General features: G+C 39.8%; 2 protein-coding genes across 8 annotated transcripts in view; both read left to right on the forward strand.

The window, feature by feature from the left end:
• The window catches only part of LOC129185538 (uncharacterized protein C7orf31 homolog), a 14,351-nt gene extending 2,023 nt beyond the window's left edge, over positions 1-12,328 (forward strand). Inside the window, exons 2-11 of one of the 5 annotated variants that reach the window (XM_054782739.1) lie at positions 5,132-5,243; positions 6,551-7,180; positions 7,280-7,332; positions 7,409-7,465; positions 7,556-7,585; positions 7,672-7,865; positions 7,926-8,008; positions 8,080-8,251; positions 9,205-9,353; positions 9,415-12,328. In XM_054782739.1, the coding sequence (XP_054638714.1) occupies positions 7,295-7,332; positions 7,409-7,465; positions 7,556-7,585; positions 7,672-7,865; positions 7,926-8,008; positions 8,080-8,251; positions 9,205-9,353; positions 9,415-10,002 (1,311 nt within the window). In that variant the 5' untranslated portion in view covers positions 5,132-5,243; positions 6,551-7,180; positions 7,280-7,294 and the 3' untranslated portion in view covers positions 10,003-12,328. Of the gene's footprint in view, positions 1-5,131; positions 5,244-6,406; positions 7,181-7,241; positions 7,333-7,408; positions 7,466-7,555; positions 7,586-7,671; positions 7,866-7,925; positions 8,009-8,079; positions 8,252-9,204; positions 9,354-9,414 lie in introns of those variants that run through there. The other 4 variants (XM_054782743.1, XM_054782741.1, XM_054782740.1 and 1 more) reach the window with 4 other exon arrangements.
• An 898-nt stretch (positions 12,329-13,226) lies between these two features.
• Positions 13,227-27,403, forward strand: part of osbpl3b (oxysterol binding protein-like 3b) — a 64,807-nt gene continuing 50,630 nt past the window's right edge. For all 3 annotated transcript variants that reach the window (XM_054781911.1, XM_054781913.1, XM_054781914.1), the window contains exon 1: positions 13,227-13,361. The gene's annotated coding sequence lies outside the window, so the exon portion shown is untranslated. The remainder of the gene's footprint in view (positions 13,362-27,403) is intronic.

Genomic DNA, 27,403 nt, shown 5'->3' on the forward strand with positions numbered 1-27,403 from the left:
GTACTAGGCAACATTGTAGTGCTCGGGCTCAGTGTTGCCAACTTGGCGACTTTGTCTCTAAATCTGGTGACATTCCAAACTCTCTTGGCGACATATTTTCCCAAAAGCGACTGGCGACAAATCTAGCTACTTTTTCTGCCGTCGTTGGGGAGTTTTCTGGTATTTGGGTACTTAAAAGTGAAAGCACGTATTGATTAGCAGTTTGTGTTCTCACTGAGCAGCAGCGGGTGCTTCTGAGATGTCCGCCCCGCCACCAAAGCAGTCATAAGCCACGTTGTAGTAGGGATGCTCCCATCAGGGTTTTATGCTGCTGATTTCAATCATCCATGAGTGAGATTGGCCGATACCTTATACTGATACCGATCACATGGAACCAATAACTGTACATTTTAAAATGTATTTATGATGCCGTTAAACAATGCGAATAGGTAATTATTAAAAAAAATTAACGTTTTTTTTGCCTTTATTTGTGTGAAACAATTTTTGTACCATTTGAACCACCTGAATTTAATTTGATGCGTTTTTTAGAGTAATACAAATACATGGGAAATAAACTGTTCAATAATTATTTTTTAGCTCAAGATAACAAAATTAAGAGAATAAAATAATACAAATAAATATCTTTAATAAATCGAAATCTGTCCTGCTCAACTTAAAACAGAATAAACTGGGTGTCCAAGTTGCAGGGGTCCCCAACTTTCGTCATTATTAGAGCGGTCAACTATTTGTTTTATTTATGCTTGGCAAGATTTTAATTGTACTCTACTTTATTTACCAAGCAGATCTCCTATTTTTGTGCTCATTCATCATTTTATGAAGCCATAAAGTCTGAATTCAATAGTTATAATACAAAACTAAGAGTTGAAGCAATTCTCTGACCCTTTGTGAGCTCCTCAAAATCAGCTGGTGAGATAGCAGACCCCTGTGATAGTATCACCGTCATAAGGTTGGACACACTATGTGTTTATGTTCATTAAACAACCACACACAAATAGTGTTTTTAGGACAAGACACAATTAGTATGACAACAAGAGAGTAAAGTTGTTCAGCGACACCCCATGAACGTGATATCCACTTGTGGCTTCCCCGTAGGACAAAAACGAGCTCTGAACTAACCGCATTGCTTGTTTGTTTGAAAAACAAAATGTCAATGTGGTAAAATGTCACATTCGGAGTCCGAAGACCAGAAGCTAGGCGGATAACTCTAGTTGGGTAGCTATCATGCTTGGAAGGACCCAGATGCACTGACACGGGCTGGAGAAGAACTTTGCTTTGCCGTGTTTGTTCTTTCCCCTGCGGCAGCTGCCGCCAATCCACAGTACAGCCAGTGACAGCTAGGCAAAGCGTGTAAACAAAGATGCAAGAAGAGTCGAACAGCAATAGATTTGATAAGGGAGTGATCAAACACACTGGCATCGATTGGCGGAGCCTGTGTCAAGATCAATATTAGACGCGTCATTTTGTCGTGATCGGCTTTGATCACTTGTTTTGACAGAAATGGTCCGATATTGACCGGTGGCCTAATCGATCGGAGCATCTCTGCCTTCTAGTGTGAACTACCACAGGGCTAGAGTGGAACGATATAAAACACAGTTATGCTAGTATTAAAGTAGCTAGATAGATAGATGCAATCAAGTAAAATGGCCAGCAGGAGACAGCCTTCTTAATTCTTTCATCTAGCACCTTTAATATCAGTCTAAGGAATTCAGCTAATTAAAGTGAGAGGAAAACAGTAAAATGTACCATCACATTGCTAAGAGTGAATAAAACAGGTTATACTGTATAATGTCATCATTAATAATAGTATGTTTATGGTTGCCCAGCTGCACAGTACTATGTTAGCTGTTGCAACATTGCTTGCAATCAATTTCTCATATACCACATTAAACAAGACCACAGTACAGAATACTGGCACCATTGTTGTTGTACATGAAAGCAACACTGCATGATCTTCTCTGCACTTCCTGTCAGATGGGCTCCATGCTCACCATTTGATCTTATGCTGTGCTCTGTTGGAGATGATGGTTTGATCACATCAACAATTTCATCCATCCATCCATCCATCCATTTTCTATACCGCTTCTTCCTCATTAGGGTCGCGGGGGTATGCTGGAGCCTATCCCAGCTGACTTTGGGCGAGAGGCGACATACACCCTGGACTGGTTGCCAGTCAATCGCAGGGCACATATAGACAAACAACCATTCACACTCACATTCATACCTATGGACAATTTAGAGTCGCCAATTAACCTAACATGCATGTTTTTGGAATGTGGGAGGAAACCGGAGTACCCGGAGAAAAAACACACACGCACAGCAAGAACATACAGACTCCACACATATGCTCAACGGAGATTCGAACCCAAGTTATATTGCTGACTGTAATTAGAGTAAAACACAGGACAAAGATTTTGGGAAAAAAAATCACAAAACTTATTTGGGAACAATTTAATAATATAGAAATACAACAATATGAGACAGTGCAACAATATCCTTTATTCTCTTTTATTAGATACAGTAAATAAAGTCAATGGTGCAGAAAAAGTAAGCAAGAGCAAACACTACTATTGGCTTTCATTGAAATGCTTTGGCTTTTTCCAAACTTGTTCCCTCAGGTGACTTTTCGTTTGCAAACAATACATAACAATATAAACTATGTAACAATATGAACAAGACAACAAAAACACACACTGATATTTGTCTAAATAAACTGAAAAATATCAATCTAATCACACTGACATCAATCCGACACTGATATTACCCTTGGTATCAATAATACTGATATTTGGATCTCTCCACCCGCCCCTATCTTTTTAGCCCTAAAATTAGGGCTGTCAGAAACAACACGTTAACGTCAGTCGCTAAATCCATCCATCCTTCCGTCTTCTATGCCGCTTAACCCTCACTAGGGTTGCGGGTATGCTGGAGCCTATCCCAGCTGACTTTGGGTGAGAGAGTACCCGGAGAAAACCCACACACGCACAGGGAGAACATGCAAACTCCACACAGAGATTCCCGATCACCTGACTGTGTGGCCAACATGCTAACCAATAGGCCTCGGTAGCTAAATGATTTCATTATTGGTGTTAAAAACATACTTGCCCGAAGTCAGCTGGGATAGGCTCCAGGATACCCACGACCCCAGTGAGGATAAGCGGCACAGAAGATGGATGGATGGATGTTAAAAACATTTTAAGTAATTAACGCCTGTGCATCACGGCAAGCTACATCTCTCTGTTATGACGGCAGACGGAGGCACAGTTGCTCGAAAACTGACGCTCTTTTAAAACTTTTATTCCGACCTGAACGCATCAATTGCAGTGCAATTCCAACACCATACATACTCCCTCGCGCGAGGTGCTTTGACGGACGCGCCGAACTCCCAACATCACAACGACATATTCATTATGTGTGCATGTGTGGTCTAAATAAACGGAAAGACAAACAAAGACAATAAGTGGATATACTTATCACTAACACTCAAAGTAACTCACTCTTGATGTAATACACATTCATTAAAATCACTTATTGGTCCATGTAACGATAACAGGATCCATCCAGCCATAATTGTCTACTTTCTTCGTGTTGGAGCTGGACCTAACTAGCTCTCTGCTCTCCCTGCTGGTCAGGCGCTTTTCACCATGATGATAGGTTTAAGGGCACTGCATAACTCTTAATGTGGAAGTACAATTTTCTATAAATACGTATATATAAAACTTGTAAGTTAAATGAGTAGAATGCGATATACCACACAAAAGAGCTGAAATCTGTTGGAGCTGAGCTGAACCTGCATTAAAAAAACATTCATTCCAAGCTCAGGGCCAGTTTCTCCTATAAAGTGAGGCTTCTGATGAAATAGCAAAATTAATCAAGAAAAGTGATCATCAACGCGCCATCATAGAGGAGCTTCATACCTTTATATGCACTTTGAATTTGTTGTTGGTTTATGTGGTTAGCACATCTGCCTCACAGCCATGTGGTTCTGGGTTCGAATTCCTGCTTGGACCTTTCCATGCCCTCTCCATGCTTGTGTGGGTTTACTCTGGTTTCCACAATCCAAAAACATGTTGGGTTAACTAGAGACTCTAAACTGTACATAGGTGTGAATGTGAATGGTTGTTCATCTACATGCGCCCTATGTTTGGCTGGTGACCAGTCAAGGGTATAGCCCGCCTCTTGCCACCAAAGTCAGCTGGGATAGGCTCCAGCTCACCCATCACCCTGCACAAGAACCAGCCATCTATCTTCTATGCCGCTTATCCTCACTAGGGTCCTGCACAAGATAACAAATAGAAAATTAGTGAATAAATATATTGTCCTCACACTGCAAATGTGTGACAGGAATTACAGGAAAGCTTTGTTTTGATCTTCGCTGAGTCTCTGGCTTAGCTTTAAGACAGTTCAAACATCTCTCTAAGGCTTACTTTGGGAATTACAGAGGTTAAATCCCGGTTTGTTTGTACAACCCTGTCGAGATTTAGCTTCATCCTCTCTTACCCCCTTGTCTTCATATTATGAAACCACCACAAGTTTTGGATGATTTATAGTGTACGGTAGAAGGAATTGGGAGACAAGCTTTTTTTTCCCCACTGGGCCAAATCAATATAATTGGTTACTGGACTAGTGGACATTTGTATTTTACTAAAACTCAAGAGAATCCCAATTAAAAAGCAGAATGCAGCATAGCCTTGTGGAACAAAACATGACTGCTGGAGTCCAAGGGGAAGCAGCAGCAGCACTGATGCATGCGGGGACTGAACAACTGTGTTCACTATGCATTCATCATTTTTCCACTTGATGTAGAGACATGTAGCCACCGTGTACTTGATTGGAAAATGGCAGCAACATTGAAGAAACTCCTGTTATTTATTGCACTTTTCAGTGTAAGGAAAAGAAATGATCTAAATTGCCAGAGGCTTTTCCTTAATAAAGATGTTGAGAGGTCTATTTTGTTTCCGTGTTGCAGTGCAATGGAGACAGTGAAACCCTAACCATTGTAACCAAACACTGACAAGGCAGTGTCTGGTGTCAGCATGTGTCATCACAAACAGACTGAGCTTCACTTGGTCTCCTATTGTGATTTCATCAATCTGTGATGCTGCATTATCATTATTGTCAGTTTTTGTGACAGCCTGCTGTATTCCTTGGATGGCCTTCAGTCCCCTGCTCGCCGTTGTGTCCTTATCACCTATGCCTCATGCTTCTCTCTTAAGGAAACCCTATCCATTACGTGGACATTGAAGGTAAGTTGGAGTAACATTTATGGAATTGTTTTTAACAGTCAGAAACAGGATAAATGCAAAAATACATGACCGCTGTGCAGCTAACTATCAATCTCATGATGCATGACACTTCTTAAACATTATATAGCCTTATATGATGCAAAATATTTTCATTTTGAAAAGTTACTGCATATTTACTCATCTTTAATTCTTAAATTGGTAGAGGTGTGCATGGTTCCACTGAAATTCTGTATTATAATTCCATCACTTTTGGTCCATTCATCCATCCTTTTTCTATGTCGCTTATCCTCATTAGGGTCGTGGGCGCTTTTGGTCCAAGAAGCTAAAAACATGGAAGCCCCCCCCCCTCCAAAAAAACCCCAAATCAATAAATTTGATCAAAAACCAATTGCAAATTGGCAATAAAAATGCTTTTGAGCAATGAAAATAATATTTTGAAACTGGAAATTCACTGAAGTTTAACTGGAAATATATGGAGACAAAAAGTTTTGGCATTGAAAATACAGTTTGGCATTGTAGGAAAAGATGCACATGCCGGTCTGCCGGGGCTCGAATTCGAGTCTCCACATCCCCAACGAATGAGAGCGGCCCCTCAACTCCAAATTGCACAAAACCAAGAAATTTAAAAGAACAGATTAAACACATATTTGTTATATTTGTCACAGTTCAAAGTTAAAATAATGCACATAAATGCATATCAGACATGACATTTAAGGTTACTTACGTTCATTGAACACCTGACTGTTCAAAAACACCATGTGGCAGCGAGATCAACACATACACCACTGTATCGTATCGTATTCTATCGTATCGTATTTTGCCGTGAGTTATTTCTTGAATTCAATAGTGTTTCTCAAATGCTGGCACATTCTTTGGCTCCATATGTGGGTTAGGTATATAGCCGTTATCAAAAGAAAAGCAGACACTTGAGGCGAGAAACACTTTTGAATTCAAGACATAACTCGTGGCAAGCGGTGTCCGTGTTGATCTTGCTGCGACATCGTGTCTTTGACAAGAATCAGGTCTTCAATGAAGGTAAAAGTGACCTTAAATGTTCATTTATCCCTTTAATTCGTTATTTATATGTATTTATATGAATTTCAAAGTGTTTTCTGTATGTAAAACTGTAATTGTAAAACAACAGTTTTGCCTTTCTGGAACGGATTAATTGGATTTATATAATTTCTTTTTGGGAAAAATGATGCTGTTTGTGTACGTTCAGACCTTCTGGAACGGATTAATGATGCTAACAAAGGTTCCACTGTATTTAAATTAGATATTTTTTTATATTCTAATGTGTTTTTCAGTGTCTTCAGATCTCCCCTGGTTGGCTATCATTTTCCATTGACAGTCCTTTTTATTTTTTTTCAGTGGTGTTGTTTTTCAGTTTCAACTTACTGGTTTTCAGCGTAAATTTTACTTTTCACTGTACAGCAATGATCAATTCCTTTGGAAAGTTCCAGCAAGTTCCTAGAATTCTTCCTTTAATCCAGGGGTCTCAAACTCGTGGCCCGTGGGACATTTGCGGCCCGCCGAGTCACATTTTGTGGCCCGCGACTTGTCTTCAAAGATGACTGTAATACGGCCTGCGACAAGCCAATGTTACTCGTAGGATGCACACATAAGCCTACACTGAACTAAGAGTGAGTAAGTCACTTAAAAAATGTGGTAAAAAAATTCCACCCATTTTCTATACCGCTTGTCTTCATTAGGGTCACGGGTAAGCTGGAGCCTATCCCAGCTGAATGCAGCAAAATATAAACTGTTAAATTATTTATTTATTTATTTGATTCACCCTATTACTGTATCAAGATATTATTGTTATTGTGAGCCATGTATCGCGTGTCATATCGTGAGGTACCCCAAGATTCCCAGCCCTACTCCTAATACTTGATGCGGCCCAGCCTCACTCAGACTCTACCTCCAGCGGCCCCCAGGTAAATTGGGTTTGAGACCCCTGCTTTAATCCAATGTAATTTCACTAATAAGTGAGGTTTTGGTGGAAATATCTGTTCTGCTGTTTAATCTGCTATTAGAGTTCCTGTAGCCCGATGGAGTCCCCCTTGCTAAACAACAGCATCATACCAAAGTGAGCATATGGACAAATAATCCTACCCAAAAGCTAACAAATGAATTTAAAATATCCTAATTATGCATTTCTCTAGTCACCGTGACATCACTGATGACACAAAGAAAAGTGATGTGCGCCTCAATGATCGACTGTGGGTAATCTTGTTTGTATCAGTATGAGCCATACATTACAACAAGACAGTGACACAGAATGATGACCATGATGATGTGTCCTTTCTCAGCATACCAAAACCCACCGATGTCAATTTAGTGTGAGTATGGCTACTAAGAGGATTCCTTGTACAAAAATGCACCCCAACTTACCCCAAATTGAACACTGAATGATCTTTAAACACAGGGACATAATAATAAAGACTCCAAGAGCTCCAAGAGAACATCCCTATGCATCCCACATCTCCCGCTTTGCGATGTTCCCTTCCTTTAGATCTTCAGGTGGTCCTCAAACAGGAGTCAGGGCAACACCGTTCCCTTTTATCAGCCCCATTGTCCCACCCGCACCACCAAATGTTACTCTGCGCAGCAAAACTAAAGGTACAGTGCAAATATTTGGATAAAATATCTCTGTAAATATATTTTCATTTAATCATACAGGTGGTCCATACAGGCATGAGGTCTTGGAGACACCAACAAGTGAGAATACAGCCAAATGGACAGGAGACCATGGCTTCATAGATGTGAATAAGTACAAAATTCTGTGTATTGTCTCTACATGTACATATTACCTTACACCTGCTGATGTTTGCAGCGTCCAAAACCAGTGAGAGGAGTAAGACATGCCCTGTACCCCGCTCCCACAAAGGCAGTATTGCCAAACCCCAAACTACCAGGGGATTTGACAGCATCTGAGCGGACACACAACATGTCAAAAAGTTTGGATAAGATGCACTGGATCACCTCTTATCAGATGGACTACAAAGGTAATCGCTTGCTTAATATTGCATGCAAGCAGCAAAAATAGACACTGAATTGCAACTACTGTATGTGAGCAGGGCAGAGGCCACTAAGGGGCCTCCAAACACTGACATTAACTAGCCATGGAAAATTTTGTAGAGGGGTGACACATGGGCCAAGGAGGAAGCCATTCATATTTGTTGAGGATCCAGATACAAGTGCATTGGTCTATATTTTGACCTTTTGAGTCACTATAAGCATCAATGCAACTGTTTACACACAATAATAATGGTGCAGCCCATCTGCCATCCTTCATCAAATAAATAAAACAAAGCTGCACTATTTTCTTCCGCTTTTCTTAACAGTTTGACCTTGCTTGGCTGACGTATGCCTCCTACAGAGTGACTATAATGACTATTCGGGGTTTAACGGTACGTTGTAATCATTACGCATATAACAGTAATTTTTGGTACAGTATGGGAAAAAAATGCAAAACATAAAATTACATAGCTTTTTTTGTAAAGAGGTTTAAGGATTTTTAAAATGAAACATAAAGATTTGAAAACTGCTGCCAATAAATGAAATAATAAAATAAAAAGTAAAAGTATGAATATAGCATACAGGAAAATGTAAGGATGTGGGGGCCATTTTGATGCATTATGTGCAGTGAAGATGCTAAAACCAATCCAGTGTAGGTCAATAAATGTCTCAACAAAACTACGTCTTAGCATTATATTTTTGTCATAGTGACAAAGCAAATTAGTGTAATATCTAATAGTGTATTCAACTAATAATGAATTGATATGATTTTTAGAATATGCCAAGGGACAATAAAAACCCGAGCTGATGGCCAAAAATGTCCCTTGGGCTGCACTTTGGATACGCCAGACCTAATGCCTCAAATTTATCTAAAGGCCAAATGCATGCTGCCACCACCATGGTTGTTCTGGTGACAGTACTGTTTTTCTTTTTTTGAAAGGATTGCAGTCAGATAGTAAACTTGATCATAAAATTGATGACTTCATGATCAAAGCGGATAGTAAACTTGATCATAAAATTGATGACGACATGGTCAAAGTGGACGACACTACTGGCAGAACTTCACAATCTGCACCACTGAGAACAGAGGTGAGAAAACATGCAGTTACACATTAATGGCACTCTTCCTAATGATCGTGTTTTCTTGCAGAGAGATAGGAGCCTGTATGTGTGTGTTCCCTCTAAAGTTAGACACGGAATGAAGAAAAAACAGGAGAAAAACATGAGGAGCGCTTATGCTGATGTGTATTCGAACCCATTTCCACCTCCAAAACAGCGTTCTGTTAGAAGCCAGCATAGCTCTCGCAAGATTGTCGGTGACCGCAATGAAGCAACAGCTCCGCACAAAATTGACCGTCATGTGCGTGGTGGAGCAGAACATGCTAAGTCTTCGGGCACAAATCAAGTGGTGGAGAACATTTGTGGTGACTGTGACAGCAAAAAGGGAGGAAAGGTGCATTTTGCCGAAAACCAAACACACGACCAAGAACCTGAATTGCCACAAAACCTGCCGCGCCTTCCTGTGCTGCCTGAAATCGCACCTGTCAGAAGAGCTGTCGGTAGTCGGGAAAGTGCAGCTGGTGACCTTCTGGGCCTCCAAGGTTCTTATACAAAAACAAAGGCCCATCAGAACTTCAACAGCTCCATTAATTATGATACAGTCAACCTGAGGGACAATGTGGTCAGTGGCAAGAAACATAACTTCTATGGGATCAACTGTAACTACATACACGGATAAACTTTAGCAGCGTTTATGGTAAATACACTACAAAAATCAAAAGCAAAATCTGACATCAGGGTCAAAAATACTTCTTTCTCTCTTACTTGGCACCTCTTTAGACCAGTTTGCTTATCCTATGTAACAGAGGTGTGACCTCAAGTCACGCAACTTAGACTCAAGTCAGATTCGAGTCACAATGTTGTTGACTTTGGACTTGACAATAAATATATTTGTCTCAGACTTTAGTCTGTTGACTTGAAAATACTAGATGTATGTGACGAATGTGTCCCTATTCAGAGTATTTAACTAACGTGATTGTTATTTTGCAACCTCCAGCAAGACAACATATTTTTCCTTTGACTCTGCCTCGTTGAATGCATCTACCGTATTAAGGCCCAATCAGGTTTAAGAACTAACAACGAATGGGTGGATTACATGTCTGTGCACTGACTAAATCCTGAATGCTGTCACCACTCTTTTTCTGTGACTAAGTCTAATCACAATGGTCTTATTTTATTAAAAAAATTTAACAATTCAAAATGCACTCATTGTATTTGTGAAATTGAATAGATTGTTACTTGGTTAAAATGGCATTTTCTTTGATAAACATGAAGCAGTGCTTATGACTTGTAAGGACTCCAGCCTATGACTTTGGATTTTACTTGACCTGTGTTGTCTTGACTGAAGACTTGACTCGGACTTGCACGTCTTTACTTGAGACTTAACTCAAGGTGAAAGATGAAAACGTCCCCATATTGGACAAAATATAAGACGACCCCGAAGATAAGCTTTGACAATAAGCTTTGGTTCTCTGTGTCACGGACACATCTCTCCTGGTTTGTGAGTGACAGGAAGAAAAGCTCTTGACTGGCTAGGTGAAAAGTCTTTGGGAACCACCTACTTGTTTGCACGTATAAATCTCCAGACACTGAATGTAAGACGACCCGACTTTTTTCTAGAGAAAAAATATATAGGATATAGCAGTGATTCTCAACTGGTGGGTTGCGACCCAAAAGTGAGTCACAAAGCCGTTTCCAAAAATTGTGTAATGACCCAATGTCCGTGAAAGCACCTCACGCCAGTATCGAGTATGGACTTAATGCACTATGCACTGTCCGGCATAAAGTGAAAGCTCACGTTGTGTTCAACGGGGGAATTACACCCACAATTACGACTACCAGGTACAGTATGACGGTACTGGGAGGTGTTTTATGCCCAATTCGATATATTGGCCCAGGCAGAGGGGCGGTATACACAAGAAATGGTGCCCCTATTCTTATTAAACATACCTACTGAGTGTTGAATCAGAGCAACTGGACTCGCCTGATTTTTAACGTCTTGTCACTTCTCTTTCAGGTCTATGTGCAAATGCTCTGATTCATCTCCCCAGATACAGTATAACATGTACTGCAAATCTTTACACTTTTTGTTCAAATAGTAGAAAATGGATGGCTGGAGACAGACATCTACACAATTCAACTTTTGACCAGAAAGATGCAGGCTGTTTTATTTCTTGCACATCTATCTATGCCCATCTGATCAAATTCAGTACATTTAATGAGATGTTCAGAATTCTGTAGTCATTTCATTCCTTTTTAGTGATATTTAATTTATGTGGCTTTTACGTGCCTCACCTAAAACTAAAGAATTTGTATACAAGTTCACAATAAAAATTGATATTCAAGGTTATAAATGTATTGGATTCTTGCACCCTGATTAAAAAATCCAAACAATATTCCCTACCCTCTTGAAATAGAGCATGTTTGCAATATTATTTGGAGCAAATGAGTACAACACAGTGGTCTAGTACGGCGGTCTAGTGGTTAGCATGTTGGCCACACAGTCACAGTCAGGAGGTCGGGAAGACCTGGGTTCGAAAATGTGGAGTTTGCATGTTTTCCCCGTGCGTGTGTTTTCTCCGGCTACTCCGGTTTCCTCCCTAACATGCATGTTAGGTTAAATGGGGACTGTGAGTATGTAAATGTAAGCGTGAGTGGTTGTTTGTCTATATGTGGCGACCAGTCCAGGGTGTACCAAAGTCAGCTGTGATAGGCTCCGCATACCCCCGTGACCCTAATGAGGAGGAGTGGTATAGAAAATGGATGGATGGAATACAACACAATCACTGTCTTATATAAGGCTTCTAGTGGCCGGAGATGACTGCAGTGTTTGTCTTTATAACTCCTGCTGCAGTAACCTTGTATCTTAACATTGTGAAAGGGAAAGAAATGTTTTTTCTACTCACTGCACTCTACAATCTGTTGCTTTCAAATCGACCCTTTGTAAAACGATGCTTTTGACACAAAGTCCTTGAGGCCCCCATCCTCAGCTTTGAATGATGTAACATTCTTTCATTTGTGCTTTCAGAATAAAACACAGTGGGCCCAAGGTTGCATCTCTTATATCTATACGGCTTAACATTAAGACATTCGTTTGCTGCTTCTGTATGTTAAATAAACGGTTGCCTCCATTGTGCATTTGCCTGTGCACATCATTTTATATGCTGGTTTTTTTTTGCACTGGAAGTATTAAATGTATGTTTATTATTCAAGCATTATAGAACTGCTCTGCATCATGTTCAGAGCTGCTTCTAATATTTGGCCTGCCCTCTAGTGACTAAATGGTGCAACCACAATACTGTTAAATCCTAAAAATTTACCTTGTTATCTTTGCAACATCACCAATTCAATACAGGTCTTGTATTGCATTCCATTAGGTCACAATTATATATAATTTCTAGTAATATTTAGAGTCTTTGTACCTCTCAACTTTAAGCAAATCACCAAAATGTGTTGACAATTACTACATTTGTTTCCTAAAACTATAGTACGTTGTAGTGTTTCATTTGAGGGCATGCGTCTTACCTACAAATCTGCGACTCCGCAGTGTAGCCAGTAGGTGGCAGTATAACTTCATATTAGCTTCCTTGTACAGGAGCCACTTTCATACGTCGCTACTTGATAGTTTTTGTCATGAGTCTCTCTTCCTTAACAGGCGCCAGTCGCAGAAATAAATACACAATATTTACATAAAGTTAGCGAGTGAAAGGTTTTAGTAACCTTATATTATTATGTCCGTCATTGGGGGTCCCCGAAGGACGTCATGAAACTATACAAGGAGAACCACAAGCCCCGCCCTTATATGACGCCACTTGCTTCTTATCTGTAATTGGCTCTTTTTTGGCTCAGCGACAAGTCTCCGCCTCCTGCATGCAGCGGTTTTTTTGGTGGAATCTTTGCTCATTTGTGTCTGTCACGCTTCAGGAGTGAGTCATTTTATTCTTCCATTCTATTTCTTCAGTGACAGCCTTATATAATCTTATATTCTACTAATTCCGAAACCATTTTCACCTGAAAATTACAACTGTAGCTGTCAAGGTGAGTATATTCTTTTTTTTTCTTTTTTTTTAATCAAGTGTCATTGCTTCCTGTTCGAAAAGGCACAACAACCGTGTAATAAGTTGTACAAAGTTGATTATTGTGCTGTTACATTTGTAACAGTAACACTGCATGTCTTATTAAAATACCAAGCCAAAGCTATGATTAATGTGCTTTTAATTAAAGAGAGTGCTCATATATGCTGAGATGTACAGTAAGTCACAGCATCTCACACCCACAGCCAGTGTATTACTGCTGGAGACACATATATACTGTATTTTCACATTTTACATTTCTTTGGATTAATCATGTGCATATTCCCACTTACTTCTTTACAAATTCAAAATAGATGCATGCATTTGTGCAACTTTTAAAGTGAGCACAGAAAGATCAGTGTTGGTCTGGCTCATGTTCACAGATGGTGGAGTTCTATGAATTTTTTAGGGTGTAGACTTGGACAGAGAGGCCTTTGAGGTGCTATGGGTCTAGCTATGTGCACAGAAGGCTCACTGTGGGTCACTAGGAATGTAACTTCCTTATTGATGCAGAATTTAAGAAGTGTAATAAAGAGTCAGCCGAAAATGATACAGAACTGTGGCTTTCCCCCGCTACACTGGGCATTATTATTTACTTCAGGGGTCTCAAACCTAATTTACCTGGGGGCCGCTGGAGGTAGAGTCTGAGTGAGGCTGGGCCGCATCAAGTATTAGGAGTAGGGCTGGGAATCTTGGGGTACCTCACGATACGACACGGGATACATGGCTCACAATAACAATAATATTTTGATACAGTAATAGGGTGAATCAAATAAATAAAAAAATAATTTCACAGTTTATATTTTGCTGCATTCAGCTGGGATAGGCTCCAGTTTACCTGTGACCCTCATGAAGACATGCGGTATAGAAAATGGGTGGAATTTTTGGACATTTTTTAAGTGACTCACTCACTCTTAGTTCAGTGTAGGCTTATGTGTGCATCCTATGAGTAACATTGCCTTGTCGCAGGCCGTATTACAGTCATCTTTAAAAATAAGTCGCGGGCTGCAAAATGTAACTCGGCGGGCCACGAATGGCCCACGGGCCACAAGTTTGAGACCGCTGACTTAGACCTTGCGGGGCGCATTTACAGTAGTCTTTCCTGTCAAGTCGCGGACCGCAAAATGTGACTTGGCGGGTTTTGACAAGATGTGGACTTAAAATGAAGGTTTACTCTAGTGAGGGAGTGGAGATGAGCACCCGTTCTCTATATGACAGGAACCAATTGCATTTAGTCCAAAGCAATCAATTCCGTTGGAGAAGATTAGCAGCTGGTGAGTCTTAAGATGTGGTGCCATTTTTGGTGTCCTCCATTCTCAACACTATAATATTTTTTGTACTTTAATAATGATTTGGAGTGCATGAGAAAGTCAAAAGGAAAACATAGATCTCTGACCACTTGGTCATTTATTATCAGGTGTACAGTGTTCCTTCGTGCCATCGCAGTTCACCTTTCGCCGCCTCGCTGTTTGGCTGATTTGTTTGCGTCTAATTTTAGTGCTTTTTTGTACAGTGTGTGAACGCCAATGTGAGAGCCTGGCCCTTTAGGAAGAATTGCATTGTGGGAAGTTGAGTGTTGTACTGTTGTGGCTGTGTCTCTCTCTTATCTATGTTCTGTCTGCACTGCATTGCCTTTTGCGTCCTGATTGGCTGTAGACCATTGTCAATCAATCTCCTTTGTGCCGTCTGCTGTTGTGGTCATCGCTAGCAAAGTAGGTAACCGTGTGAGCTGCCTGCCAACTGCCAATAAACAATAGAAGAAGAAGCTAACCGTGTGACTCTGAACGCTGTATGTTTGCAAGGAAGAGGAATCCAACAACCTCACAAAAAGTTGGACTTCTGGACATGCTGAAGGAAGGTAGAAGTTGAGGCTGTAGGAATCTTCGGTTTGAGGAGGAGGCAAGTACGACGACAGGAGCAATGTGTTTTAACAAGGATACAAAATCGCTCAGGCGGCAAGACGAAGAGGCACAGTCAGAGGAGTGAAATACACGTGAGTCACGTAATAATTTCTTGTGTCCAACCTCGTTGATCATTAAAATTCAAACAAAGGTTTAAACTTTTTTGAGGGTGTTTAAATGAGAGAGAAATGTGAGAACATGTTAATGCTTGTCTAAGAAAAGCGTATTAAGTTTATAGTGAGAGGTTTTACAGCCTTAAAATATTTAATAATTGTAAAAAAATAAAGTTGGCTACTTCACGGATTTCACTTATTGGGGGATATTTTGGGAACCTATCCGTCACGATAATTGAGGGAACACTGTATTGCACAACACAGCAGCAACAGAACCAATGCTGTAATAGCGGCAAGGAGTAAACTGCTCAGCCAGCATTAATGCGGCTGACGAGTTCTCTGTAAATTAGAAAAGCACTCGTAGAGCGCACACCTCCACCAAGCGCCACAGTTCCCCTCATATTGTGATTTACACCGTAAATATAAGTCCTACATTTATTTCATCTACATATTTAGATTACTTGACCAGGAAAACATATCATTATCAATTGGATTCATAACTAAAGAGTGCAATTTCAAAATTGTGTGTGAATGCCTGAATTGAAATGCTGTAGAAATAGTTGGATAATGAATTGTAGAATGACTGTAGGTATAGTTTGGAAGATGAGCTGAAGCTGTCCTGAAATGCTGTTGAAATGTATGAATGTTGAAATGTAGAATGAGCATACACATATTTTAGAAGACGAGCTGAAGCCGAGCTGAAATGCTGTTGAAATGTGTGAATGTTTGAATGGAGCATCAATGTCTACATTTGTTGAATGAAGGTACAAATGTGTTGAAGTGGAGGAAGAATTTGAAAACGGAAGAGTAGAATGAATGTTGACATATATAGCCTATGTGGAATTGTGCTGAAATGTAAAATGAACAGAGGGTTTGAATTTCTTCAAGAATGCTAACAATGCTAACATGCTAACACCTAGCATGATAGCACCAACCGTCTGCTTAAATTCATATTCATGAAAATCGCAAAAAATGCTGTATGCTAATGTTAGCATGCTAGCAATGGTAACATGCTAATGTTAGCGTGCTAACGCCTAGCATAATAGTGTCTGCCTACACTACCGGTCAAATGGTTTAGAACACCCCAATTTTTCCAGTTATTTATTGAAATTCAAGTCGTTCAAGTCCAGTGAATAGCTTGTGTGCCAGAGGATTAAAAAAAAGGTAAGGTTACACAAAACTGAAAAATAATGTGTATTTCAGAATTATACAAAAAGGCCTGTTTCAGGGACCACACAATGGGTCAACAATTTAAAGCTGTTCTGCAGAAATGGAGGTTGATCAAGCCTTGGCAGTTGGTGCAACTAATGCGTACCGGTGTTCCAAATTCTGGAGTACTTACGACCTCCTCTGTTTGCATAGAAACAGTGTTTGGAACACACTAGAGAATTTTGACTTTGAAACGATCTGAATTGGTTGAGAAATGTGGAAGTAATTCGAACTCTCTAGATCAAAGGCATTTTGCATTCCGTAAATGGGAATGTCAAGGAAAGTGGGAATTCATGGTATGTGGAAAATAGCATGATTGTCCTTGATTAGTTGAATGCTTTGATGATGGAACAGTATGAATCGGTTGAGGAATGTGGAAGTAGCTACAACTCAATGGCATTTGCATTCCGTAAGAAAAAATGCGTGAATTTTTGTGCAAACAGCATGAGTGTCCTCACTTTGTTGACTGAGTTGATGTTGGAATGAGGTGAATCGGTTGAGAAATGTGGCAGTAGTAGCAGGTAATTAGTTTTAGGGAAAAGGGGATCACCCCCATAATTTTGTCAGCTTTTTCATATCCCATTTCCGACAATTCCCGAAAATGTCATCCAAATCAATTCAGAACCTTTCACATCATTTTGAACACAAAACAGACAAACAAATAGGTGAACGCTGCGCAACAACAGTATGGCAAGCATGAGTTTCACACCAACAGCTGAGTAGCGCAACCAATATTTTAAAGCACATTCAGAGGTAGATAAAGCTGCTGGATGCTAGCCATCAGGAGGTCACCTACGGCCACAGCTGTTAATGTTAATGTTGTTTGACCTGGCCATAATTAGATACTTGCTTTTGTACGCCACTATAGGAGACTGGAGAGTAGAAGTGTTTACTTGGAACATTTATGGTATTGTTCAGATTTTTTGGGGTAACTATTACTTTGTAGAATTATTCTGCAATTAAATTTGGGGGGTTTCATCAACCCGAAAAGGTCTTACTAGCTCATTTTCAATAATCAAAAGTAAGCCCTTAGCAGTTCAAGACCCCAAATTGGCGAATGAATTCAATGTTTATGTTATTTGGTTCACTACAGTCTTGAACCCTCTGGCCCTTAATATGGATGACAGCTCCAGCTGTGTCTTTGCTTCCTTTTAAGTGCTGTGTTTTAAAAAAACAGCAGTGCCCGGGCTGTCAAGATCAACCGTCCGTAGAGTTGACTGTACGTGCTCAGAGCAAATGGAGCTTAAATCTGTACAATCTGGCAGAAATAGTGAGTGATGTATTTGTAGACATCATGCTTCATTTCCCTGGAGATTTACAATTTAAGTGATTTATCCACTGGGGACTGTGCCAACACACGGCTTCCTTCTTTAATGCCTGAGCACGGCATTCCTCCAGTAAGGTTTTCTTTTTATTTGGTTTGGTTGTTTCTCATTAAATCCATAAGGAGAATCAGTCCAAACATACATTACGACTTACGGCTTACCCTCATTTTGATGCTACCTTAATGACATCATTTGTCATTGGGGACACAAGTGCAGGGAGACAACGACAATTCCTGTGCACACAAAACCATTTTTTCCACAAAGCTCTGTGGCTGTGGTGTTGTGATAACAACCAGGGAAAAAACTATGAAGTTGTGGTTCGGATTGGGATAACAGCACAGATGCAGATTTTATGTTAACATACAGTATGTATGATAATGTGGACACGCCTTCCTCTATCTGATTTAAAGATGCACAGTCATGCCACCTATAGGACTGGGTGACTCCTGTGCAACTGTTACACTTTTTACTGTCTTTTTACCTTCTCATCTGTCGCCATTCACTCATTGGTTGCAGGTGATACACCTTGTTGGAGGTATAATATACATTCCTTAAATCCTCTTAATTAATGACATCATTTGCAAACTAATCTGCCAACAGAACAACAAAATTTGACTGAGTTGCAATGAAAGTGGCAAATTATTTTATTAAAGACATATACTGTATCTCTGATTTTGTACATATTCCTTAAAGGACTGTCTGCAAGCCACACCAAATTACATTTTTTTAACAAAAAAATATAAAAACTTGGAGTGAAATGATTCCTCAAATAATTTGAGTGACTCGATTACAAAAAATAATTGAGGAATTTTTTCTGCCTTTAGGAATTGCCCATGTCACTTACGCAGAGGAAGAAGAAGGAAGCGGATGTTTAGTTGAAGGAGCGGAAAGATTAAAGAGTCGAGAGAAAACAACAAGGAGACAAAAGAGAAGGCAAACCACATCTTAAAAAACAGACAGAAAATGTCGAAATTGCAGGAGCATTTCAGGCTAAGCAGCAAGTTGAACACCGTGACGTGTAACGCGGCACTTACATACCACTACATCTGTGAAACCCAGAATGGAACAAAAGATCCGAGACAAGGTCAAATTAACATAGTGCAAATCAGTGAGATTAACGTTAATGTACCTCATTAACTAGGGGTGCACTATCATTATATGAGGGCATAATGACGTCATACCGATAAATTAGACAACATAAAAAATAGGTCAGATAATTGATAAATCGAATAATCGAATGAATAAAAAAAACAAAGTCGATCATTTTTGCCTGCCTTGATACATTGACATGTGCAGGTGCATGGTCTCAAAAACAACAATATAGATTATCGACAAAATGTTATCGTGAAAGGCAGATAAGTTCAGATAACCGATAATTTAAAAAAACGCTCCAATGAGGCGAGATTACCCTTACTACTATACTCCGGTTCTCCTGACTTCTATAGTAGCACACTGGCTGCTTGGAGCATGTGACGTTCATTATAAGTGTGCTTTTAGGCTCAAATAAATAACTGCCATTCATGGTTCCTCCCCACGGCGGTTGGTATTCATGTACATGTAGTAGAATTTACACACAACACACAAAAATGTGACAATTTACATTCGCCACAAATGTATCTCTGAAAAGGCTATCCAATTTATTGCGTCTGACAACCAGCCCATCTCCTTCGTAGATTGTGGTGTTTTAGAATGTCTTTTAGAATGTATGGAAAAAAATAGTATATGCGGGGCGATTCATGTCTTCTTCTATTTGAGTCATTTGGCATTTGGCAAATGGCTTCTACAGGATGGGAGTATAACAGTATCGTCCAATTTTTCAACCGGAGCCATTCACACATTGCTATTACAGGTGACCCATATGTAATCCTTTGTGGATATACAGTATACACACCTTTCAAGTATTTATGAGTCATATGGTACGATGTAGGATTCTGGTGTATTTTAATTTTAACTTGTTTACAACATAAACATGGAAAATATAATTAGTTGGACCACTGGGGAGCGTCCTCTAACGCAGGGGTCCCCAACCACTGGGCCGGGGCCCAGTACCGGTCCGTGGGCAGGGCTGAACTGGGCCGAGGAAATCTTTCAGGTGCAATGACAAAAAAAAAATATACACACACAAAAAAATAGTTTTGTAAATAACTAAATACAATTTTAAGTAAATGCATATACATTTTGGAAATATGGGACATATTATTCAAAAAATAATATAGTTTGAAGCTTTTTCATGTTTATGTTGTTTGTTGCGAGTGTCCCACTTTGTTTGACAGTCCTTGAACGCACCGTTGTACGTGCGCTAGCATTCTCCCACTCTGCACAGATTGTTAACTATACTGTATTTTTATCAGGGTTTTTTCACTTCATATTTGCTCCCAAATGCTGGTACTCTGTGGGAATGCATAAAGGTAACGTTTGATGACATTATTGAGTTCTAATGTGTATAGTTAGTTAGCACACTGCCTGTTACCACACACATCAAGCAGCGGCGCTATAATCTTCTCTCTGAAAAACAAACTCCAAGCTTATAGTGGTGGATGATGGGTCTGTATTCACTTTGTGCTTTTAATTTGATCTTGTTCCTATCTTAGTGTTACACAATACATACTAAATGAGATAAATTACATCGCTATATGACTCCCACCACCTGAGATTTGTGGGAACACGAGCCGGGCCGTGGGTCCAAAAAGGTTGTGGACAACTGGTCTAACGCAGCGAGATTTCATTTAAGATGAAGTGCCTCCTTAAGAACTGTGAAACACAACATTAGACAGGCCCATTAGAGGTCACCTTTAGTTTGTTGTGCAGTGTATACTTTACTTAAGTGTCTGTGGTATATTCTACACTGGTAAAATAGTTTCAAACTGATCCATCAACAACATTTCATACTGCTTTGTAAAGCCATATATTTGCTTGACTCTGGGTCACGTTAGTGCGATATTATAAGAAGAAGAAAAGAAGAAGAATGTGAATAGTGCAAGAGGTAAATAGAACTGTTGAGTTCTCATGCATATGGCAGGTGTTGACTCCTTTTGTGTCATCCCAGATAAATTATTCACAAGTTTTTAAGAAGAAACAGGTAGATGTGGTTTTGGAAGTCTTATTTAGTGCCATGTATAACACAACAGTTACATTTAAATCACGCTGATGACTTTACATAGCAGATTATTTATGATCGTAATTAAATGACGTATTCTGCAATTTGTTTCCTGCATGATTGCTTCTCAGTCAGCTCGTTGTAATGACATGCTGACATTTTTAATAGCAGCTTGCTGCGCCAGTGTGCAGCCTCCTCCAGGCGAGGCAGAAGGAAACTCAAACATACTCCACTAGAAACTGGCATGAATTTTTAACCGAGGCAGCGCTCTCAGATCTTTTTAACGTAAAAACACCCAACAACAATCGCACATGTAAAAAAATGATTTCTCACAGAATATCTGAGTTTTTATACCTTAATTATTTACAGTGTTCAGCATGTTTTTAAATGGCAGCAGTCTAAAAATGCTTGAATGATGGAAGCTCCTCTCTACCTAGTGTTTAATTTGAACAGATGTTATTCAGTTCATTTGGGCACTGATGGTCAATTTATTAAAGGAAAACGGCACTTGTTTTGGAATTTTGCTCATCATCCACAATCCTTATGTAAGACATGACCACATCTTTCCTTTTTCTGCATGTTCTAAAGGGAGAGAAACTGCTAGCACGAGACAGCTAACAATGCATGTGAGGGGATTCACCTATTGCGCTATAAAGTCCCCTTTTAAAACATCTCCTTTATTGTTTTATATGTAGGACATGGTCCACTATAGAAATGCGTGTTTTACAACACTTTCATTTCATAAACTATTATTTCAGTATGAATTGGAAAAATACCCGTTGCTGAAACCTTTTTAATATGTTGCCTTGACTTCGGCTGCCTTGTCTTTTGCATAATCATTTTCATTTCCTGTATATCGGTAATGTTTGATGGCAAAAGCTAACTGGACGTAACACATGAACTGTGTGCCCTAATGAACACTACGTGGCTATTTTGACGGACATATTACCAGTACTCAGGTTATGTACACAACCACTGTGCTTCCGTCTGCGGTCATAACAGAGAGGTGTGCTTGCTCTGGTGCGCATGCGTTAATTACACTAAAAACATGTAATAATAATAAATAGCCACCCAGTTAACACGTCAATAATAGCGTAATTAATTAAATAAATAAGTTAGCGCCGTTAACACATTATTTTTGACAGACCTACTAATCATACGCCATATTCAACCACAAAACAAATCATTTATTAATTTATTAGTTTTTGAAAAAGTGAGGGCGCGATCTTCGAACTGCGATGTAGCGAGGGACGACTGTAGTGAAACACTAAGCCATTCTCAAAGCGTTATCATGCACAGAAAAGGGAAAGACGTGTGTTCACGTTTCACATAACAATTGTGGATGATGGGCAAAACTAAAAAAAAATGCAATTTTCCTTTAAATTTGAGTTTATTTCATACAGAGAGATGTTTAAGGCACCCTATTCTTCTTATATGAGTGGACAAATTATTAGGAAGGGTAATGGCCCTGTTGAATGCTAACAGAGGTAGGCTAGCTAATTTGAAGATTATAAATAATAGCACAATATGTCTACAACTACCTTTTTTACCGAAAGGTTTACCATAAAATAACATCAACATTGAGTAGTAATGTTTTTAACTGCGCTAATTGTTGCTAACTGTTCAGTAGCTGCCTATACAGCATAAAAGCTCTATAGCAATGCTAATTGTGCCGTTACCATTGTTTTTATTAGATTACACATAACAATGTAATAAATAAATACATGAGGAAATTGTACAAAAAACAGTAATTAAAGTCAAGAGAGGGGCTCAAATCCCAATGTTGTCAGAAGAAAAACTTTGGTGTCTTTTAGGCTGTGCAGTCTATTTCTCACAGTAACAATTTCCAAAGAGATGTTCATGATTTATTCATGATTGCACTTTAATGAACATGGAAGGCTTAGTTGATGCAGCTGTCAGAACTGAAGAATCAATAAAATGCCTCTCAGTGTCGTAATTTATTCTGCTACTTTATCTGTGTTTGTGGAAGAAAATGGAAGCAGATGTCATGTGCTTGCCAACCTAGATGCTCTGTGCAGAAAAGGGCAGAGCCGTCTGTACTTCCTCAGAAGGCTGGCGTTCTTCAACGTATGCAAGAAGCTGCTACAGATCTCCTACCAGACTGTGGTAGCTAGTGCCCTCCTGTATGCAGTAGTGTGCTGGAGGAGCAGCCTCGAGAAGAAGGACGCCACACGCCTGGACAAACTGGTGAGGAAGCCCGGCTCTGTCATTGGCACTGAGCTGGAAAGCCTGACATCTGTGGCAGAGCAAAGGACACTGAGGAGGCTCCTTTCCATCATGGACAACCAGCATCATGCAATGCAAAGCATCATCTCCCGACATAAGAGCAGTTTCAGTGGCAGACTACTATCACTGCCCTGCTCCACTGAAAGACTGAGCAGATCATTCCATGCGATTTTTCAACGCAATGGGGGGGAACGGTAAAAAAACACACAGGACTGGACTTATTAACTTATTATGTATTATTATTATTATTTATTATGTATTTATGAAATTTAAGTGATCTGTTACATATTTATTAATTTATTCTTATTTGATTTTAGCATTTTTCTTAACTCCCCTATTTTGCTTTGTTTGTTTCATTTTTGAAACAAATGATGACGTTTATTATGACACTTTTGCAAAGCGACTGGAAACGTGAATTTCTCTTGAAGGTGAGCTTTTTTAACATGCTACTACCCCCGTGAGATATTTTTCGTGGCATGTGTTGCAGGGTGCAATCTTTACATCACTCTCACAAACAGTAGAGTTCCACATGGCAGACATGATGGTTTTGGTTTGCAGCGTGAAGGAAAAGGGGAGGTGGAACAACAGGTGATCGCTTTTGGTGATTGGCATTAAAGGCATTGATCAACATATGGTGATCACCTGCTATTCCATGGAAAATGGCCGATACTGATCAGTGGCCGATCGATCGGAGCATCCCTAGTTGTAACTCTTATTATTTTTAAGCAGTAAGCACTACAATGCAAATTCACAGCATTTAAATGTGCGCACAGTGACTTCCTGTTCAGTGCAGAGTACGCTTCAAAATAAAAATACTTCACTGTCATTATAGCCAAGACATACAACAATATTACTACAGAAGATCTGTTAGATAAAAGTATGAAATATCATATGAAAATAGAAGAATCCAAATAAAGATATGTACAAATGGAGGAAGACGACATCAATAAACTGCCATAGGTTCAAAAATCTTTTATTATTGCCCATTCACCTTATGTCTCTTACCAAAGTCTGACGCAAATTTGCAAGCAATGCCTAGTTTCGGTTTTGATTTTAGGTATACCTAAAGTTGTAACTGATGGTTGTGTGTTTCCGATTCGTCCCTCCTCTGTGTCAACACCCCTTTTCCAAAGTGAGAATGGAAGTTGGCCCTCGTTCAAGTAGCATTTGAGCCATAAGCATTGTCCTCTTGTGTTTGGCTGGAATAAGACTTTCTGTGGCGTTTCCAATCGGGCACATAATGAAGAGCACTTTGCACAAGCTCAGCACATTCTGAGCTTCTTCACTGAGCTTTTGTCAGTGTGTGCGTTGACGAAGGTTCTGACTCTCCTCAGAGTCTTAATGAGCTGCTGTTGAGCTATGAGGTTGTAACAGTCCCATGCTCATACGGTATATAACAAAGACAAGGGCTACTGGGTTGTGTATGCATGATGTTGTTGAGGATGTGGTTGATTAACAGGATGTGTAGTGAGCATGTGTGAATATGTGTGTCATATTCCTGACAGAGTGAATGAAAGCACATCTTTTTATTATCAACATAGCTCATCAGGCTTTACGTGGCAATGAGAAGCTTCTTTTATACTACTGTAATGGTAAGATTCCAGATTTTAAGCAGCATAAGTCTGTTATTTGGATCGTCTCCCTGTGACTTAGGCAGCCTTAGACCACCATGGCCTAAGCGGATCTTGGCCTGGCGTTAGGATCTGTGTAGCTTTTTCTTAGAAGGTACGATCATGCACACTAAAGGACGGCCCTGCAGCAATTGTACCCTACTAGAATAGGGGCATACTGGATAAATAGTCATCATTGTCGGCATTCTATTTTTGATCCTGGTGGTATAACGGTGCACGCTGTTGGCTTTCGTGCAGAGGGGCAGATGTTCGATTCCCAGCCAGGGCCACAACACCCAGCCTTTGGCGATGTCGAGTGCCTGTCTTAAGCCTGGATAAATGGGAGGGTTCTGTTGAGAAGGAAGGAAAGTCAAAACAATAAAAAAAAATATACAGGCATTGTATTTTTGGAAAGCAGAGCAAAGGTCACAATTATATTTATAAAAGGTTTTGTTGTCAACATCAGTCAAAAAAGGACTTCATGAATTCATTATTTATTGAATACAGTGTCTACAGCCATGCGTTTCCAGTCATACGTACTCATTCTCAAGGTTCAATGTTTATTATAGTTCATATAGAAATAGTGTAAAAAAGTGAAGCAAAACAGTGTAGAAACACAGTTTATGGGACAAAAGCAAAAAACTACTACAGTGGAACCTGTTTTTGTCGACACCCCTCGGACAGGCTGACTGACGTCAACATAAATGGTTGTCAACATAACCGAAATCAAAACTGAAACTATCCATTGCTTGCACCTTTACATTCACCCGAGACATATGGAGAATGGCCCGACAATAAAGGATTTTTGAAGCATTTGTGCATATTTTTATTTATTGTGTTTTTTATATTTTACACTTTTATCTACCAGCAGCTGTGGTAATTTCGTTCTACGTCTTCACTACAATGACAGTAAACCTTTGGTACATGATTAAATACTTCTTCCCGTGGCTAACAATCTAAAAAAAATTAATGGGTGTATTTTTTTAGTTGCTATAGGAAATTTCCACGTTAATACTGACATGTATTTATTTTGTAGCTTACTTTGCAATGAACAAGAAGTCACTGCATGCATGTTTAATGCTTTTTAGTTCCATAACCGTCAGGATCTTTTAAGATGTTTCTAATGACTGTCTTACTGTGCCCAACCTCAGCAGCAATGGCGCGCTGCGAGAGGCCTTGTTTATGCAATGCTGTTCAACTATGCAACCATGCATGTTCAAAGAGAGAAAACCTTTTTGTCTTTGCCATCAAGAGACAGTGTGATAACCTGACAGCACATGACACATTACATTGAATCCACATTTTTGCCAAGATTTTGGCTTTTAAAGGCTGTGGTCATAAACTTTTGATCAGCTGATGCACAGACTATTTCACTTTAATGCTTGTTGCCAATAGATTGCTTACTTAAAGGGGACCTATTGTATTGAGTTGTGGACTCCTATAGAGCACCTACACACGATAACCCACACACAAAGCTGCTAGATCTTCTAGACTCTGCACCTCTTCCTGCAGAGTTTCCCTGGGTTTCCTGCCTCCTGCCCAAACGGTCTGTGTAATTTACTCCACTCCTAGCCCTCCTCCAAGTACGCCTCCCTCCAAGCCCACTCCGCTGTGATTGGTCACACTCCCTCCGCTCGCTGGATGCACACTCTATAATGCTACACAGACAACCGCTTTTGTCTGATTACTTACACAAAATAAACAGTTAGGACACCGATAAATTCTTACTTACAGGTTGCTCTTCTGACTCTTCAACACGACCAAGTAATGTTAGAAAGGCACCAGACTTCAGCAACAGTTTGGCGGATAGTCCAGCTTTGTAATGGCCCATGTTCACAAAACCCCGTCAAAGTGCTGTTGACAGATGAGCATATTTTTTACTTGCTGGCCGGCAGTCAGCAACTCCAACCATTTCTGCCTGATGGTTGCCTCTTTTGGCACACCCAAACAAACATTTCCTGGGAGCAATACGTGCTAACACGGTGAACTGCGGGGTGAGGGCAGGCCTACAGCTTTTGCCTGGGCATGGCCATATAAGGAAGTCCGGGTTGCGTTTACATCAGTGGAACTCGGTGTGAAAAAAAACTGTAGAACACAGCGTGCAGAACCGTCCAAAACTGCTTTCAGGTCTCACTTCCAAAAGCGCAAATCTCATGATCTGGCGCGTTGGTATCGTTTAACACGAGAATACAACATTATAACAACATTTATAGGTCAGAAAAGAGAAAAACCCTAATAGGTCCCCTTTAAAAAAATGTTTGTCTCACTCGCATTTTGAAGCTCTACTTAGAACCTTCTTAAGATTCGACAGTGCAAAATTTTGAGCAGGAGTGTATGTCGATGTCAACTTAAGCAAACACTTATTCATAACTCTGGAGTGTGCGATTGTGGAATGCTTGCCTTCTGTTGTTCCATTAACGACTTATGATCATATATTAACTTGTGTTGACCTCACTGCAAGTTTGGATTGTTATATTTAGTATAGTATATACTTTCACTTTTGCA

This window comes from Dunckerocampus dactyliophorus, chromosome 7 (genome assembly GCF_027744805.1).
Source record: "Dunckerocampus dactyliophorus isolate RoL2022-P2 chromosome 7, RoL_Ddac_1.1, whole genome shotgun sequence".
Taxonomy (NCBI): Eukaryota; Metazoa; Chordata; class Actinopteri; order Syngnathiformes; family Syngnathidae; genus Dunckerocampus; species Dunckerocampus dactyliophorus.